At 39.2% G+C, this 16,950-nt stretch overlaps 1 protein-coding gene across 2 annotated transcripts in view; it reads left to right on the top strand.

Annotated features, from left to right (window-relative positions):
* jag2a (jagged canonical Notch ligand 2a) overlaps positions 1-16,652 on the top strand; it is a 35,080-nt gene extending 18,428 nt beyond the window's left edge. The window contains exons 7-26 of one of the 2 annotated variants that reach the window (XM_065296436.1): positions 5-124; positions 375-488; positions 595-708; positions 2,525-2,638; positions 5,048-5,094; positions 5,283-5,444; positions 5,536-5,686; positions 6,168-6,332; positions 6,413-6,526; positions 7,703-7,816; positions 9,169-9,282; positions 9,453-9,569; positions 9,769-9,796; positions 10,185-10,270; positions 10,384-10,497; positions 10,632-10,747; positions 10,832-11,086; positions 11,211-11,342; positions 13,954-14,107; positions 14,182-16,652. In XM_065296436.1, coding sequence (XP_065152508.1) covers positions 5-124; positions 375-488; positions 595-708; positions 2,525-2,638; positions 5,048-5,094; positions 5,283-5,444; positions 5,536-5,686; positions 6,168-6,332; positions 6,413-6,526; positions 7,703-7,816; positions 9,169-9,282; positions 9,453-9,569; positions 9,769-9,796; positions 10,185-10,270; positions 10,384-10,497; positions 10,632-10,747; positions 10,832-11,086; positions 11,211-11,342; positions 13,954-14,107; positions 14,182-14,648 — 2,798 coding nt within the window. In that variant the 3' untranslated portion in view covers positions 14,649-16,652. The remainder of the gene's footprint in view (positions 1-4; positions 125-374; positions 489-594; positions 709-2,524; positions 2,639-5,047; positions 5,095-5,282; positions 5,445-5,535; positions 5,687-6,167; positions 6,333-6,412; positions 6,527-7,702; positions 7,817-9,168; positions 9,283-9,452; positions 9,570-9,768; positions 9,797-10,184; positions 10,271-10,383; positions 10,498-10,631; positions 10,748-10,831; positions 11,087-11,210; positions 11,343-13,953; positions 14,108-14,181) is intronic. The other variant, XM_065296437.1, reaches the window with a different exon arrangement.
* The last annotated feature ends 298 nt before the right edge of the window (positions 16,653-16,950 follow it).

Raw genomic sequence — 16,950 nt, 5'->3', positions numbered from 1 at the left:
ACAGATCTGAATTACTGTGGCACGCACACGCCCTGTGTGAATGGAGGCACATGTTTGAATACAGAACCAGATGAGTATTTCTGCACCTGTCCTGAGGGCTACTCTGGAAAAAACTGCCATATCGGTAAGTGAGCCAAAAGTTTCTATTGTTTAAAATATTTGTGCATCATAAATGTATAGTAAAATCCAGAAAGTATGCATAAAAGTTCCTATGTCTTACTGGTTAGAACATTGCATTAACAACACAAAGGTCATGGGTTTGATCCCGGGGAACACAAATACTGGAAAAAGAAATGTATGGATAAAAGCGTCTGCCAAATGCATAACTGTGAATGTAAATGACCAAAGCATTATATTGTTTGTGTACCACACAGCCGAGCATGCCTGCATGTCAAATCCATGTGCAAATGGTGGGACCTGTCATGAACTGGCTTCAGGGTTCGAGTGTCAGTGTCCCCAAGGGTGGGATGGGCCCACCTGTGCTAAAGGTCAGAGATCACTTACTTTTCTCTTCCATTTTTCCCAACACAAGCAGAGATGTTCTTAATTAATATGAGATACATATTTATTTACATTGTGTGTGTTGCATTTCAGACAAAGATGAATGTGCCTCAAACCCGTGCGCTCATGGAGGGACTTGCTTTGATCTTGAGAATGGCTTTGACTGCTTATGCCTCCCACAGTGGACTGGCAAAACCTGTCAGATAGGTGAGACCTTGCGTTTTAGGGCGCACTCACATTATCCAAACCAAACCAAACCATGCCCCAGCGCGATTGTCACCCCTCCCCACTCCCCCAGGTGCACGCACTCACACTGTACTTTTTATCGATCCGAGTCCGGGCACACTTTCGTCATTAAGATGCGGTTGTTTTGAAAAAGCAGGAAGTAAAGCGCTCTCTTAACACTGGAACCCACCGTAATGATAAGTCTGTGTTTTTTATTCTGAGTCGTTTGGTGCGCGATTACAGACAGCCCTCTCACATGTCATCATATTGCTTAGTTGATCTGTCACGTGTGCAGCTCGGATATTCCCGTAACCCCGCTGCGTGCATCTAAAGGTTTTTACGGAGGCAGATGAAGGTAAGTGGTCGGGCAACTGACATCTTCACCTTTTGAATCACGCTCAGGCGCGCTTGCGCTCACACCACAGCCTTCGGCGCCTGAGGCCAAGTGAACCGGCCCACCTCTAGAACCCGGCCGCGGCGTGGAACAGAGCGATCACACTAGTCAAACAAACCACGCTTAGGGGGTCAAACGCGCCCGAGCGCGGTTTGGTTTGGATAGTGTGCCCTGAGTGTTTAAGTTAATAACTTTTGAGACTTGGTGTCATACAGTACCATCCTACACTTAGACACAGTGTTTTACTGGATCAAACCTTAACAGGGGGTATCATGGAGTGCCTCAATCACCTCTCAAATTTCAGCAATTCTCCGTGTGTGCAGATTGCTTCTCTAATTTAATAAAGAGTTTGGCGTTCAACTGAATTTTATGTTTACATTTTACAGCACCAGTTACTCACAGTTGATTGTGTTACACTGAGATGCTTGTGTTTGTGTGTCTTTACTGTTTTTGAAGAGCATGAGTGTGAAATATGCCTGCAAATATATGCTTATATATTTACTTAACCTGAGTTTGTAGTTATGCATGTGTGTGTACGATATGGAATTTCTATCGAGGCCTTGTGGTCACAGCAGATAGTTGAATATTATCTGTAACCTGACCCAGGTGATTTAAGTCAAGCTAAATATATCAACGGGCCTGGCAACTGCTAAGACAGGGGGTAAATTTATCTTATTTGAGGGGACTATATTAGTGTTATCATGAGGTGGAGAAAGAGACGCTTAAGAGGGGTGTGGTGAAAGTATTTTATTCCAACATCCAAGGCTGCTGGTGCAAGAGGAAATGCTGGATAACTCGTAAACAATCACAGTGTGCAATCGTAACTGCGGTGTCTGGTTATGGGAAGTAGGTTGAGTTTCTCAGGTAGGGCTCCGGTCTCAGGTGTGGAGCAGGCAGGGTTACCTGTGCAGCAGGGAGTCAAATGTCGGCCCTAACACCAATAGTGTACAGTTAACACACAACTGTCTACACAAAAACTATAAGAAGCACTTAACTATACCTAGCTGGAAAATTCAATTTAAACTGGTGGCTGTGTTTTGGTCAATAGCTGGGCCATCTTAGACAAACCACCAGCTACCAACTGGTCATACCATCTCAATGTGGCCAAGGTGGTTATTGGAAAGAGTTCGCTATTTGACTAGCTTAAATCAGCTCTTTTCCATGTGTTTCGGTTTTGTTTCCTTTTTTTGAAGCATTCTGGCATTAACAGATGCCAAGTGTGTTGGAGGCATGAGCATAGTGATGGTCAAATTTAGTTTGGGGATTTTGAAATAAAAAGCTGTTGGAAGGACAGAGGATGTGTATATGTGTATGGTTGATTTATGTGGCTTGTCATGATAGATCTTGAGCTTGGTGGCGGGGCTTGATTCCAAATCCTCTCTCTTGCTCTTCTCTCTCACACAGATGTGAATGAGTGTACGAGAAGACCTTGTCTAAATGCTTACTCTTGTAAAAATCTTATTGGTGGATATCATTGCTACTGCCATCGGGGCTGGGCGGGACCCAACTGTAATATCAGTCAGTATATATAAACATAAGTCTATATCCCTCTTTTTTCTCTTTTTATGCAGAGTATAATATTTTAATTATTTTCCTCCTTGCTGTTAACACTGATTCTTCATTTTCTATGAAGCAGAAAACACAGCTGTCCTGCTTATTAGCACTATGTGCTATTACGCCGTTGTATTTTTCTATATGCTTTTCCTTATTCCCTTTCACTAAAATGTATTTACTGTAACAATATAAAATTGTGAAAAGCACTATAGAAATTAAACTGAATATTAATAATTGTCTTAAAATACAAAAGAATCATATCGTCACCTTCCTATAATAATGTCATTATTTGTCAAAAAAGTTTTTTTTTTTGCATAAGTCATCTCCTCATGATCCTGGCCACGTCTGGTAAAATCGCCCACATCCTCATTTGAACAGTATAATGGCTTAAGTCAAGAGCATGAGGCTGTTTAATTTTGCCAAAGTCAAAAGACATTGAGAATTAGGCAATTTTACAAGCTTTTCAAAATGGCAGCTGTATCAAGAAGAACACAAATCTACTCAACCTCTGAAGTTAGTTCCATTTATTTGTGTTTTCTGAGAAACCTGAAAAAATGACTTTTTTTAGGAAGGTTTCAAAAAACCCAACGTTAAAAATTGATCACACGACTAGACAGAGCAGACATTTCCATTTAAAAAGAAACATGGGTTGTAAAAATTTATGATATTTTTAATATTAGAAATCAGAGGAAAAGTTATATATGGATGTCTATGGAAGGTGTGTGACCGAAAATGATGCTTATTCACATGTTTTTGCTTGTAACTTTCTAATTTCATCAAATATTTGCCTGAAATTTTAACAAACGGTAGAATTTTGTTAGTTCTTTCAAATGAAATCATGAACATTTACTGTTTTAGTTGGAATGGGCAATTTAGTTGGAATTCGTTTGTCTTATTCAGACTCAGGCCCATGGTTTTTAGAACGATGCCTGCAGTTCTGATGTTCTGACAGGACATTCCCTAATCTACCACCACAAACTTGACTACCAAATTTCGCAATTTATTTAAATACCTTCTCCTTCCTAGGTTTCGATTACATTTTGTAAGTACCAAGATAAAATATTTTGTCACACCTTCTAGCGGAAGCACACCGACCGGTTGAAAGTGACACAAATTTTCAAACAGTTGCTGTAAAATAAAATCACCTCAGGACTGAAAGCTCAAAATATTAAACGCTTCCAGTGGTTCTTCTTCGCGTATTTATTGTAGTATTTAGTAAAAATCTACAACCATGCTGGGAGAAGCGAATATTGCATGACACGCATCTTAAAGGAACAAGCCGGTTGAAACCCAGAAGTTCGACCCAGAAATTTGACGCAATGTCAGCATTGCTACGATATGAATAAGCAATGTGTTGCTGCAACCTGATCTCACAGGAATTCATACATATGTTACGAGTTGGCAAAATCATGTTAATTCGTATAAAGTAAATTGCACAAAAACGTATGTTTCTTAGGAAAAAAAACATAATGATACCCCAACCGTAATCCAAATGTTATAGGGGCGAAAGCAAATATTTTAAAATGTATGAATTTGGTCAAACAAATTAAAGAATTAGCCACTTAGTAAAAGGTTCAGACCACTTATTTTGACAAAACACGGGATGCACATGCTTTACATGATGCAAAAAACACATATTTTGAAAACGTAAGCAACACACATGACACTCCAAACACTCACAAGCCGCCACTGCTATTTGCGCAAGCAGATTACATACGTAATGAATGCAATTACGCAAATAGATGTGAATTCGCGCGTGGCGATGCGAATGACGCAAATTGGACGGCACAATTGCCACAAACATGCACTATTCGCCTCTAGCATGTCTCAAATATTGAACTTGAGCAAAAAATTGCCATGGCCAAATGTTAAATTCAGCAAGTAACAGCTCTAGATTACTCGGGGGTTTCATGCGAATTTTACGCTTGAGTATTTTCAACACGTTTGAAGCAATCGTGCTGGCCAATTCGCGTCATTCGCATCGCCACACGCAAATTCGCATCTATTTAAATTGACTTTCTATGTAATCTACTCAAGCAAATAGTTCAATTCGCTTCTGGTGTGTACATCTCATAAGCCTGAATATTGGCTGCACATTTTGGCAAAATTCACAACGACCATTTTAATAAGCAGTTAGCGAGCAATAAAAGGTGAAATTTTCAGTCAGGTTTTTATTTTGCCTTGCTTTGTCTCTCTGATGTTCTCCTCAAACCAGTTTTCTCTTGCTATAGTAACTTGCATGTGTTTCGTACGTGCTCTTGCACGAATAACCGCTTTCAGCCTTCTGACTTCTTGTTTTCTTCGTTTCATTTGTTTTGTTTACAGCTGTTGAACAAGCATGTTATCCTGATTTTATTTGTGATTATTTTATAGATGTAAACAGCTGTTATGGGCAGTGTCAAAATGGAGGAAGCTGTCAGGTGGGTACGCGCTTGTTTTAGTTGACATAACTGTTTGCCAGCTTTAGAGTATGTGTGGCAATCTCTATGATTAATATCGATGTAGATGTTTCTAAGGTGGTAATAAAAACTCCCTTACTTCAAAAGCTGGCTTCTGTTCCAATCTTACACACCTGTGAGTCATGTTCACATTTGTGTCTCTCTGTTAGGATGATCGTCATGGTTACACGTGCCTTTGCCAGCCGGGGTTTACAGGAAGACACTGCGAAGTTCAGCAAAACAGGTGTGCTAGCAGCCCGTGTCAAAATGGTGGACGTTGCCGTTCAAATGAGTGTGAGTGTCTATATGGATACACTGGACCCAACTGTGAGGTAAGTAACCACACACACACACATCCAAATGCATTTTGACTTTCTCGATCACTCTCACTCATTCTTTCTCTGTTGCTTACTCTCTCTGTAGGTACCGGTGGATCTCTGCAATCCGAACCCGTGTCAGAATAAAGCTCAGTGTCACTCTCTGCAGGGAGATTTTTACTGCGCCTGCGCAGATGAATACGAGGGAAAGACGTGTAATCAGCTGCGAGACTACTGCAAAACCTGCACCTGCCAAGGTAAAAAAGATAACTCACAAGAGGTCACCGCAGGTGAATGGCCACAGTGCATGTCAAGATATGTATTTATTTTAAGGAGACATATAAAACATTTTGAATTTGGTGTAACATCATCATTGTGTAGTCACTGTTAGTACTGTACCTTCACGTCTGCTGTGATTGGATAAACTCTGCAACTCTATGGAGCACTTTCCCGGACAGGGATTAGACTAGTCCTGGACTAAAATAAATTTGCCTCAAAATTCACACAAGTAATGTTTTTAGTAAGGCCTAGTCCTGGCTTCAGCTAATCCCTGTCTGGAAAACCACCCCTTTGTGATAAAAGTTATGCCCCTTTAATTCTAAAATCCTGTTTTACATGTGTCATCCCTTCACAAGTCATTTCATTATATTATATTCAATTTTTATTATATAATACAATATAAAATTGTATATACAATATAAAAAAAATAATCTTGTGTTGTGTTCTCTTTCTTTTTAGTGATTGACAGTTGTACTATTGCCGTGACAACCAATGACACACTAAAAGTGGTATGGCACATTTTATCCAATGCGTGTGGTCCTCACGGGCGCTGCATTAGCCAATCAGGAGGCAATTTTACATGTGCCTGCCAACCAGGGTTTACAGGAATATACTGTCATGAAAGTAAGTGTTAGAGCACACGTGTGAACCCGCGCCATTATTTTCAAAACAGACTAATATCTTTGTGTGGCTTTTTCTCTCAGATATAAATGATTGTGCAACATCTCCATGTCAAAACGGAGGAACGTGCATCGACGACATCAACTCCTTCCACTGTGTCTGCCCTGATGGCTTTGAAGGGCCACTCTGTGACCTGGGTAATATATCTGCCTTATACAATTTAGTCTTAATTCGTTTAAGGCAATTTAATTTCACACTAGAGCTTTAGGTGGTTTAAAAGTCCCATTCTTTCTGTGTTTTTGAATCTTTGATTATGTTTACAGTGCGCAATATAATATGTGTTCATGTTTTACGTGTAAAAAACGTGGTATTTTTCACACAATTTACCTATCTGTATACTACTGTTTTCACTGTCCTCAAAACCGGCTGATGACTTCCTTGTTCTATGAAGTCCCTCCTTCAGAAATACGTATCGAATTCTGATTGTGTAGTTTGTCTAGTGTGTCGTGATTCGATAGCAGCTTAGCTTGCCGTTAGCTTAGCTGGCGACTGACGTATTCCTGTGGGCGGAGTTTAGTCAAAAAACTGTTCTACTGACGTCATTAAAGCAGGAAGTAGATGGCTGTAGTCCAAACTGGCCGTTCGCTGTAGGCTTTAAAGGCTCTCTAAGCGAATATGTTGGACGTCACTTGTTGTTGATATTTGAACTGTTTTCAAACAAACCGAGCGTAGTTAACTCCTCCCCCTCCCTTCCGTGCTTTCGTGAATGCGACCAACCCCCACCCCCAAATCCTTCTTGGCGTTTATTGGCTGTAAAACTTTGTTTTGTTTCGTGGTGCAGGTTTGGCCACTGTTTGTATATTGAAGTTTGTAGAGCCTGGGCTGTCTACAGAGATCGCGTTTTTTTACAGTTTGATCAGCGGTCAGGTAGCAAGCAGATAGTGAGGAGATGTGTGCTGTATGTAACAAATAATGTTTTATGGTCTAAAACGCGTAAATTCGCTTAGAGAACCTTTAGAAGGCGAATTCTGTTAAAGAAAATATATCGCCTGGCAGTGAACTTTGAGCTTTATCATTTTACTTGATCATTTAATTTTGCTATTATTGCAACATTACACACTAACTAGGGTTTATAAAATGGGTTAGTTTGGCTCTGTGCACACAACAGGGTTCATGTGAAAACCATGACGGCAAATTAAATGCAATCCAGCCAAATTGGGGAGCGGGGAGCGAATCCCTATTGTGCAATCCGCCCTTTATTTGTCTACTACAGTAATGGAGAATTTCAAGCTTGATTTTTTCTTCATATGCTTTTGTAAAAGATAAAAATGTAAAGTCAAGCATTAACACTCGTCCTTGGTCCTTTTCTACAGAGGTGAATGAGTGTAGGGATGAGCCTTGTCTAAATGGAGGTCATTGTATTGATCTGCTGAATGATTTCTATTGTCGCTGCATAGACAACTGGAAGGGAAAGACTTGTAATTCACGTAAGTATATGTGTGTGTGTGTGTGTGTGTGTGTCTTCATGTTTTAACATTATGTTCTTTTTGAGGTTTGAGAGACTCCAGCTATAAAAGATTATAATTGCTTTGTTGTATTTTTGTGGTTGTTTTCTGCTGGTGTCAATTTGGCCCCGAACAAAAGCAACATTGGGGTGGTTTCCCGGACAGGGATTATCTTAAGCCAGGACTAGACCTGAGTTTAATTAGGAAATATAACTAGTTTTAACAAACATGTCTTACTGAAAACATTACTGGTGTGCATTTTGAGGCAAAACAAAGAACACTGATGTATTTTAAGATATGTCAGTACAAGTTGTTTTCAGCTTGGAAAGCTCTTTCATTTATTTTAGCCTAGGACTAGTCTAATCCCTGTCCGGGAAACCGCCCCATAAAGTTTTATATGTGATGCTAATACAGTTATATTTAAATGCATGGTTTTGATGAGTTCAGTGTTATCCTCCTAAGACCTGGATGTCCACATACGCGGACATCACATTTTTTTGTTGTTTGCACCATAATACTTAATTCTGTGTAACTGGAACCTGTTGTACACAAACATGGACAATTACACTGCTTCGTGTTCAAAGAAAAATATTTGATTATTACATTTATTGGTTCTTCCTAACCCCAAAATAGCTGGAAGAAATCTGAAAAAAGACAAACCAAAGCTCGGGTCTTAGGAGGTTAATATAGAATTTGTAAGTATATTAAAAAGGGAAAGTAAAAGGTTAATTTTTAAACCCCTGTCATTGCTTTTGACTTTCATTAATCGCTAGACCTCCAGGACCCTAAATACAAAGCCAGTAATGTTGATCATTAGGCAGAGGCGGACACTGGTTGAGTATTTTAAGTACATTTTCCAAGCATCTGTGCTTTATCAGAGTGTTTGTCTTGGGAAAAATGTACTTTACTAAAAAATGTTCACTACATTCTAAAGCATAGAATCATACTGTGTATTCCTTTTATATTGCATATTAAAATTGATTTAATACCTAATTACATAAAAATATTTTACTTTTCTTGAGTAAAAGTACAAAAGTACTTTTTACTTAAGTAAAAGTAAAAAAAAACTAGATGTTTAATGTACTCAAATATTAAATATAAACCAAAAACTTGAAATTATGAAATGCAGTGGAGTAAAAATGATGATAATATGCTTTGGAATGTATGTCTTCCAAAGAAAAACACTGATAAAATACGAATACTTAAAAATTTACTTTTATGTAGAAAGTAAAAATACTTAAGTAGTGTCCGCCTCGGGATAACTGGTTGTCCGAGTTTGGCTTAGACAACAAGTTCTATGCTTATGCACCAAACATGTGGCTTTGTTGTAACAGGTGACAATCAATGTGATCCCAGCACATGCGCTAATGGAGGAACATGTCATGATCAGGGAGACTCGTTCCACTGTGTGTGCTCCTCCGGGTGGGGTGGCAGTACCTGTAACACAGGTAAGATGGAGGTTTTTGGCTTTATCTGTTGGTAGAGTATTGCGTTAACAAGGTTCCATGGGTTCGATTCCTAGGGAACACACATATTGATAAAATACTTTGAACGCACTGTTAGTTGTTTTGAATAAAAATGCATACATGTAAATGTTTCTAACCCGCCCTTCATCTAGCAATGAACAGCTCATGTGATTCCGGGCCTTGTCTGAATGGTGGAACTTGTGTTGGAGGGGGCACGACCTTCACCTGCAGTTGTAAAGATGGATGGGAAGGGCCCACATGTGCTCAGAGTAAGACCACCTGCTTTATTTAAAAAAATATATATATCTTTTAAACTTATGGCTCCTTAACTGAGATTTTCTCCCATGTGTGTACCTGTGATTGGGCTTCAGGTGTGGTGGCAGGCTGTGATTTGTCCTGACAGGTTTCGTTCTGATATGTCCTCTGGTAGTTCTGCTTTCATGAGATCTGTTTTCTTTCTCATTTCAGATGTTGATGACTGCAACCCTCATCCATGGTAAGTGATGCAACAGATAAACAAAGATGAGACAAGGCAAAAACAAAGTCACAAACATACCACAGCTAAATAGGGTTGTTGTTGTTATTCTTCTTCTGGGTACTTAAGCTTGCTTTGTAGACTTTGCTTTGTGCATTCTTACTGTATAAAGATTTTACTCCTGGAAAATTGTGAATCTGCATAGCATGTACAAAACATAAACTATGAAGTTAAGTCAGTGATGTAATAGGCAGTGACATAATGTCTTTCCTTACTGTATTATTTTTCAGTCACATAGATGATGTTACTAGCCATTCCACTTTCAGCATCTTTATCTTTTCTCTGCCTTTGAATTAAAATCAAGTGTTTATTATTCAGATGTCCTCGCATTGTCTGTCTCTCTATGTAGTTATAATGGAGGATCATGTGTGGACGGGGTGAACTGGTTTCGCTGTGAATGTGCTCTTGGATTTGCTGGGCCTGACTGTCGCATCAGTAAGTATACATGTCTGTGAAAATAGGAAATGATGTAACTGTGAATATCGATAACAGGTAACCATCTCTCTTATTCTCTTTTTCAATCCTATTTCCACACTTGTCACTCCTAGACGTAGATGAGTGTCAGTCTAATCCTTGTTCGTATGGAGCCACATGCGTGGATGAGATTAACGGATATCGCTGTCTGTGCCCAGTTGGACTTGCTGGACCACGGTGCCAAGAGTGTGAGTTCCTTCTTCTTTCTGAAAATCTTAAATTGCACTGTCCTAAATGGACCCCTGTTTAAGTCAGTAAGTGGGTTTTATAACTTTCATGGGTGTAGATAGTATCTTATCTTTATCTATATTTTTATCCATAGTCATCGGTGTTGGGAAGTCATGCGATCAGTCGGGCTTGCAGGTTCATCATGGTGGCCGTTGGGAAGAAGGCTGCAACAGCTGTCAGTGTATGAATGGAAACATCAGATGCACTAAAGTGAGTACTTATTATATACCTTAAACTGTGCTATCTGATTAACAGTACATGGCCAACAGTATGTGGACACGCCCCCTTTTTCAGGTACGTTGTGGCCGTCAGCCCTGCTTGTTGCAGTCAGGTTTTGGTCAGCCACAGCACCCCGTGTGTCCACCAGGGCAGGAGTGTGTAGAGCATCAGTTTCTGTCTTGTCTTCGTCCACCCTGCAAACAGCTGGGGATTTGCTCTGCCCCTGAACGTCTACAACCAATCAGCTCTCATTGCCTACCCAACAACGGCTATCTAGATGACAACTGCGCTCGTGTTACGCTTGTATTTGACCCTGATACTGTTCCACAGGTGATCATTTAAAAAATGTTAGACAAAATATATTTTTTAAGTTTTTTAAGTGGCTGGTGTTGCATTAAATCAGGGATTTCAAATAGAAACTGAAATGTTTTGTGTTTGCGTGTTTGTTTAATAGGGGACAACTCCTGAAGGTGTCTGCGCAGAGATAACCTATCTGCCAATCACACGAGTCCTGGCCAAAGACAGCACCCTTTATATTCTTTGCGACCAATCACCTACCAGCCAAAATGCAGTTGAGGTTGCAATGGTGAGCTCACTATCTTTACTTGCAATTGTTAAATCTTTTAAAAAACAATTAGTATGGTATCAGTGGTAAACCAGCATTGTATTTCTGAGTGCTAGGTGTCTCTGAAAGAGCAACAAGTATTGATACAGGACATACAATTACTGTAGTGGGACTAAACCATAGACTGTAAAAAAAGATGGACGTAGTGTCCGTGATGTCATCCATAGGTTTCTGAAGATTGTTTTTGAAGCCAATAGTGGGCGGTGTCTGCAGTTGCCATCTTGGTCGCCCATCACAGCACATCACTCACTCACAAATTCACCCTCCTCACAGTTGTCATGAAGGGCAAAATTAGCTATACAGACCCCCCCTAAAAAATTGTACCGGGCTGTAAACATATTATTTTCTACTGTAAAGTTGGGCATTTTAACTATGGGAACTGACTCCCTTTTGGAGCCAGCCTCAAGCGGCCAATCAGATCGGAAGGTTGCCCCTCAGACAGAACACAAAGCTTTATTAATTGACAACATATAGTGGTGTTCATGTGTACTCACCAAAAAAGAGAATTTTTCACCGAAATGAGTTTATTTCTCATATTTTGTCTCTTCTTTCCTTTCAAACATTCATGTCTTTCTAACAGTTTGCACTCCTTCAAAAAGCACTTGCATTTAAAGTCAGATGAGAGAGAGAGAGAGAGAGCTTTTTGTAAAAACTTTGTGAAATATTAATTATTTCTTTCACATCTGTTTTTGATTTTTTCACATCCAATTTTAACACACCACACCAGTTCTCTAACATTGTACACTCTTAAAAAGAATGGTGCCTAACAATGCCATAGAAGAACCATTTTTGGCTGAATGGTTCCATAAAGAACCTTTAACATCCAAAGAACCTCAAAATCAGTACTTTGTAGTGAATAAAGGTTTTTTCGATTAGTAAAAGGTATTAAAGAAATGGTTCTTTGAGGAACCTTTGACTGGATGGTTTTTTGAGGAACAAAAATGGTTCTTTTATGGCATTTTTGTAAAGACCTTTCAAGCATCTTTATTTTTAAAAGTGTACCTTTGGGGCTGATCACACCACATGCGTTTATGGCAGTTGCAGGCGCATTTTTTCTATGGGCAGTGAGCGTTATGCATGCTGTTTATGTGCACCGAACGCCTTGCGTTTTTTGCTGCCTAAAAGTGCCCAACGTCATTCGCCGCTTTCCATTGTCCAATCGAATGAGGGGAGAGGCGGGCTTTCAGTTGTGGTGACAGAAGTTTACAGTTGATTGGAACAACCGAAGACTGCAGTCATCCAGTCTCTCCTGTGTGCACGTCTTACCCTTGATTAAGGTCAGAGCAAGCGTCCTCTTTTTAAAGTTTCTGCTAATATGACAGTTAACAGCAAAAGAGCGCTCACGCTTGAATATTTGATTGACAGGACTCTGTGGTTGCCTAGCAATATAAAAAGCCACAAAGCACTGCTCTTTTTTAAATTGACCAAAAAAAGGCACTGCATTGCGTTTCCAAGCGTCTAAAACGCGTTTTGTGTGATTGGACCCTTACTCTCTTTCTTTTTCTCTTTCTGTCTTTCGCATTCACCAATTGTGACATCACTGCCATATAAATCCTGATGCTTGGAGAAAGTTTTTGGAGAAAGTTTTTGTCCTTTGCTTTAAGCTCTTAATAGCTAGAATCGTAGTTCTTCTCTTTCTTTGATGGCGTAATGCTGTTGAGATTTACTGTATGTTGTAACATTGAGAGTTTTCCGGAAAAGGAGTGGTAACCTTTTATGGTCTGAGCCCTCATAAGACTGTGCTTTGTGCTGATGTTAAAGCTTAGCATTGGGACGTCCCCCGTGGAATGCAGTGTGCTTATACCCCGAGTATTACCACAGAAAAATTGCAAGTGGCTGGTCATGAAATGTAAGTGAAAGGTGAATAACTTGCCCGGTCAGGTCTAACATCTCTTATTTCTGATCTGGTAATTATTTTTCTGCTTCTCTTCTTCTCTACATTCCTTTCTTCTAATCTCTTTTACCTCAGGTTAGTCCAAAATGTCACATCTTTCGGTTCTGTAAGTGTCAGTGTGCTGACTGGCATTACAAAAACTGTACATACTGTATGTTCTGTACATTCCTTAAAATTAAGGCTTAAAGGGTTCTTCACTGTAATGCCATAGAATAACCATTTTTGGTTCATCAGAGAACCATTCATAAGTTCTTAAAATTAAAAAAAAATTCTTATCTTTTTATAATCTAGTAAAGAACCTTTTTTACTTTTTAAACATAAAGGTTCTTCGGATACTAAAGGTTCTTTATGGAACCATTTACTCAGAAATAGTTCTTCTATGGCATTTTAATTGTGTGATTTAAAAAAAGTTAAATATTAATCAGTGTGTACAAATAACAACTTAACATTTACATGAATGTCAAGGTGGTAGAAGGGGTTCTTAGAAGGCCATAGAAGAACCATTTTTTGGATCACCAAAGAACCTTTAAGTCAAAGGTTCTTAAAAAACTTTTATTTACACTTTTTGGGTATAGAAAGGTTCTGTGAATGTTTAAGGTTCTTTATGGCACCATAAAGTCTGACAAAAAGGAACTTTTATTTTTAAGTGTCCTCATGAGTCTTTTGATTTCTTTGCAGTCATATGAGCAATACACTTTTGTTGAGGGACGTACTCAGATACAGGACGTGGTCCGATCCATCATTGATGTTCTGTCGAAACGTCACAACAGCACGCTACTGTTGGCTGTTAGAGAGGTCAGAGTGGACACTCAGGACCCTCACCCCCCAGTTGGTATGTATCATGTCTATATCTCCCATTTTGTTTTCTTTCTCTTCTTAGCTTCATGCATTGCTTGTTCATTTCAGGATACCTCGTACCGGTATTGTGTGTGCTGTTTGCGGTGTTGTGGATCTCCTGTATCGTCGTGTGCATGTGCTGGTTCCGGAGACGCCGGAAAGCGAGACAAAGAGGAGATGCGCCGATGGAGGAGAGCATCAACAACCAACGTGGGACGGTGCTGAGCGTCCGCACGCCGCACAAAGACAACATGGACACGCCGCAGGAGAACAAGAATCTGATTTACCCTCTTGATCGGATTGGAGACGGAGCTGAACGTGAAGATGAGGAGGAAGAAGGAGATGAAGAAGCAGAAACAGGGCTTGTTTTGCATAAATGCTCATCTCTCACATACACTAAAAGGGACGTGGTGTGCACTTTTCATCCTACGGCCCAGCACCAGCCACACAGGACACAGTACAGCGGCAAAGACAACCGCTGTAAGAACAATGTGAATGAGCACACGAGTGAAGACACAAAAGATCATTTTGTATGAAAGAACTAAAAAAATTGCTGTATGATCAAAAACCGATTGCTTTTTCGTCCTTTTTGTCTTCGTGTAGTCAAACGAAACAGGAATTTGCAAGAAATGCAGCAAGTCAGACATTCAGTGAACGGTTTTCGAAATCCTTTTCTTTTGTTTACACTTGCACTCACTTTCTTTTATAAGAAGGACTTTGTACACACGGCTGAACTTTGAGATTATGTCTGTGAACTATGGCGACACCTTTGACCTTTGGGGCTAAAGAGGAATCAGAGATAGGCAGCTTTAAATTGTTTTTGTCCAGACCTGCCCCAAGTCAAGTGTTAGGAACTATCATTTCTTACATAAGTGCCTCATCGGACCTTCAAGATAGCGCTTACATACGGCTACATCTTTTTATTTTTTATATAGTTTTTATTTGCAATAATACTCAACACATACAGTATGTTGTTTCTTGTTATTTTTGCTACAAATACTGTAGAGACGCAAATATTCATTTTTAGGGAATTGGTACCGATGCAGTAAGATTATTTTGACTGATAGACTCTCACCGTAGTAGCACTTGATGGTTAATAGTTAATGTAAGCTGTGTATTACCAAAAGATTAAGGTTTTTAGTCACCCATTTGAAAATATTTCTTTAATCACTGAGACAATGATGCATGTGTATATATGTGTAAATAGTAAAAGAAAGACATAGCTGTGTATATTTGAGTTTAGTAAGTTATGCAACATCTTTTTTTATGTCATTCTTAAAATTATTGCATTTTTCCTTTGCTCTCTTAGACTTCCTCCCTCTTTTTTTAACAGTGTCATTCCTTTTATTTATGTTGGACAGAAACTTTTATATATATACATATATATATAAATATGTAAAAGGGCCACAGCCTGTTAGTTTATCTGTGGGGACTCTTTATAAGAGATAATCTGAACATAACATGCTCTGTCATCATTGCTTGTATGTGTTATTTTAAGGATTTTCCTAATGAATGTTGACTAGGGAACGGACACGCTGACCACGCTGAAAGAAGAAAGAAAACGGTGAATGTTTCTCTGAAGCTCGACTTGATTGGAGAAACGCTCAATGAAAGACTTGATGAATATGCTGCATGTCTGAGTGGCACTTTATGTTCAACACCTGCTTATTCGAGTCAGTGTCAGTCATGATATAATTATGTGTTTATGTTACTGTCCCAGCCTGCCTAGTTTTAAGCCAGATGTTGGAATACTTTGGAAGAGTTTTATTCTTAATGTGTAACATTATTGAGTGCTATTATGCTACTGTTTCAATTGAACCACAAATGGACCAGAACCTCTAAACCAGGCAGCAGACGACTCCAGGCCAAAGTCAGCAGATCCGGGCCGGAGTCGTCTGCTGTCTGAGAAATCAGACTGACCCGCATAAAGTACAAAACGTTTGCAGTTAATTGCAAACTAACCAGCCAGTGTATTTGTGTTAAATATTAGGCTTTGTTTTAAATGGTACTAATACCATTTTTAGATACATTTAGGCTAGTGATGCTGAACCCACATTAGAAATCCTCCTTTATTTGGGATGCAGAGTATTTTTGTGCTTTATTTATGTGTGACATCCTGTTGTACTTTTGGGGTCAATTGAACGCATTTGTGTCAAGGGTTTTAAAAGGTCTGGAAAATAATGTCAGTGCATGTTGCTTTGGCTGAATGAAGGGAACAATTTCAATTTTTTTCTGTCATTTGTTTCATTTGGTGTCTGTAGTACAAAATTTTTTCAGGAGGTTAAGATGAATACAGGATTATTCGAAAATGGGAAATGTTATCTAATTTATGTAACTTCAAAATGTTTGATTATACAGAAATTGTAAACACTCCACATTAACATTAAGAAAAAACTCTGGACGTCTATCACATTAATGCCTGTGATTAGTTTTCCATGCACTGATGGTCATAATGAATCCCGCCTTTCATTCATCGTACCTATTTGACTCTCCCCAACAATCCAAGTATTTATTAAAGACTTTTGTATCTATGCATTTGAGCATTTGATTTCATATGTGTCATTTTTAGCTTATCTGTCTTTATTTGACCTTTGTCTTTAAAACAAAACCCAAAACATAAAATCCTGGCTCGCCTGTCAGCAGCTTACATCATGCATGACGATGAAATCTACAAGACCTTGAGAAGCCAGAGCGCAATCGGTGATAACCAGAGCTTTGTTTTGACTCAGTCAGAGTAGCGATGTGTATCATCTCTTTTTTAAAATTTAACCTGCTCTAACTCATCCTGGGTCTCAGGGCTTTAATTTCTCAAGAAACAAAGCCACACCCACATAAAAC

Source organism: Paramisgurnus dabryanus, chromosome 20, assembly GCF_030506205.2.
Source record: "Paramisgurnus dabryanus chromosome 20, PD_genome_1.1, whole genome shotgun sequence".
Classification (NCBI taxonomy): domain Eukaryota; kingdom Metazoa; phylum Chordata; class Actinopteri; order Cypriniformes; family Cobitidae; genus Paramisgurnus; species Paramisgurnus dabryanus.
This window is presented reverse-complemented; position numbering and strand designations above follow the sequence as displayed.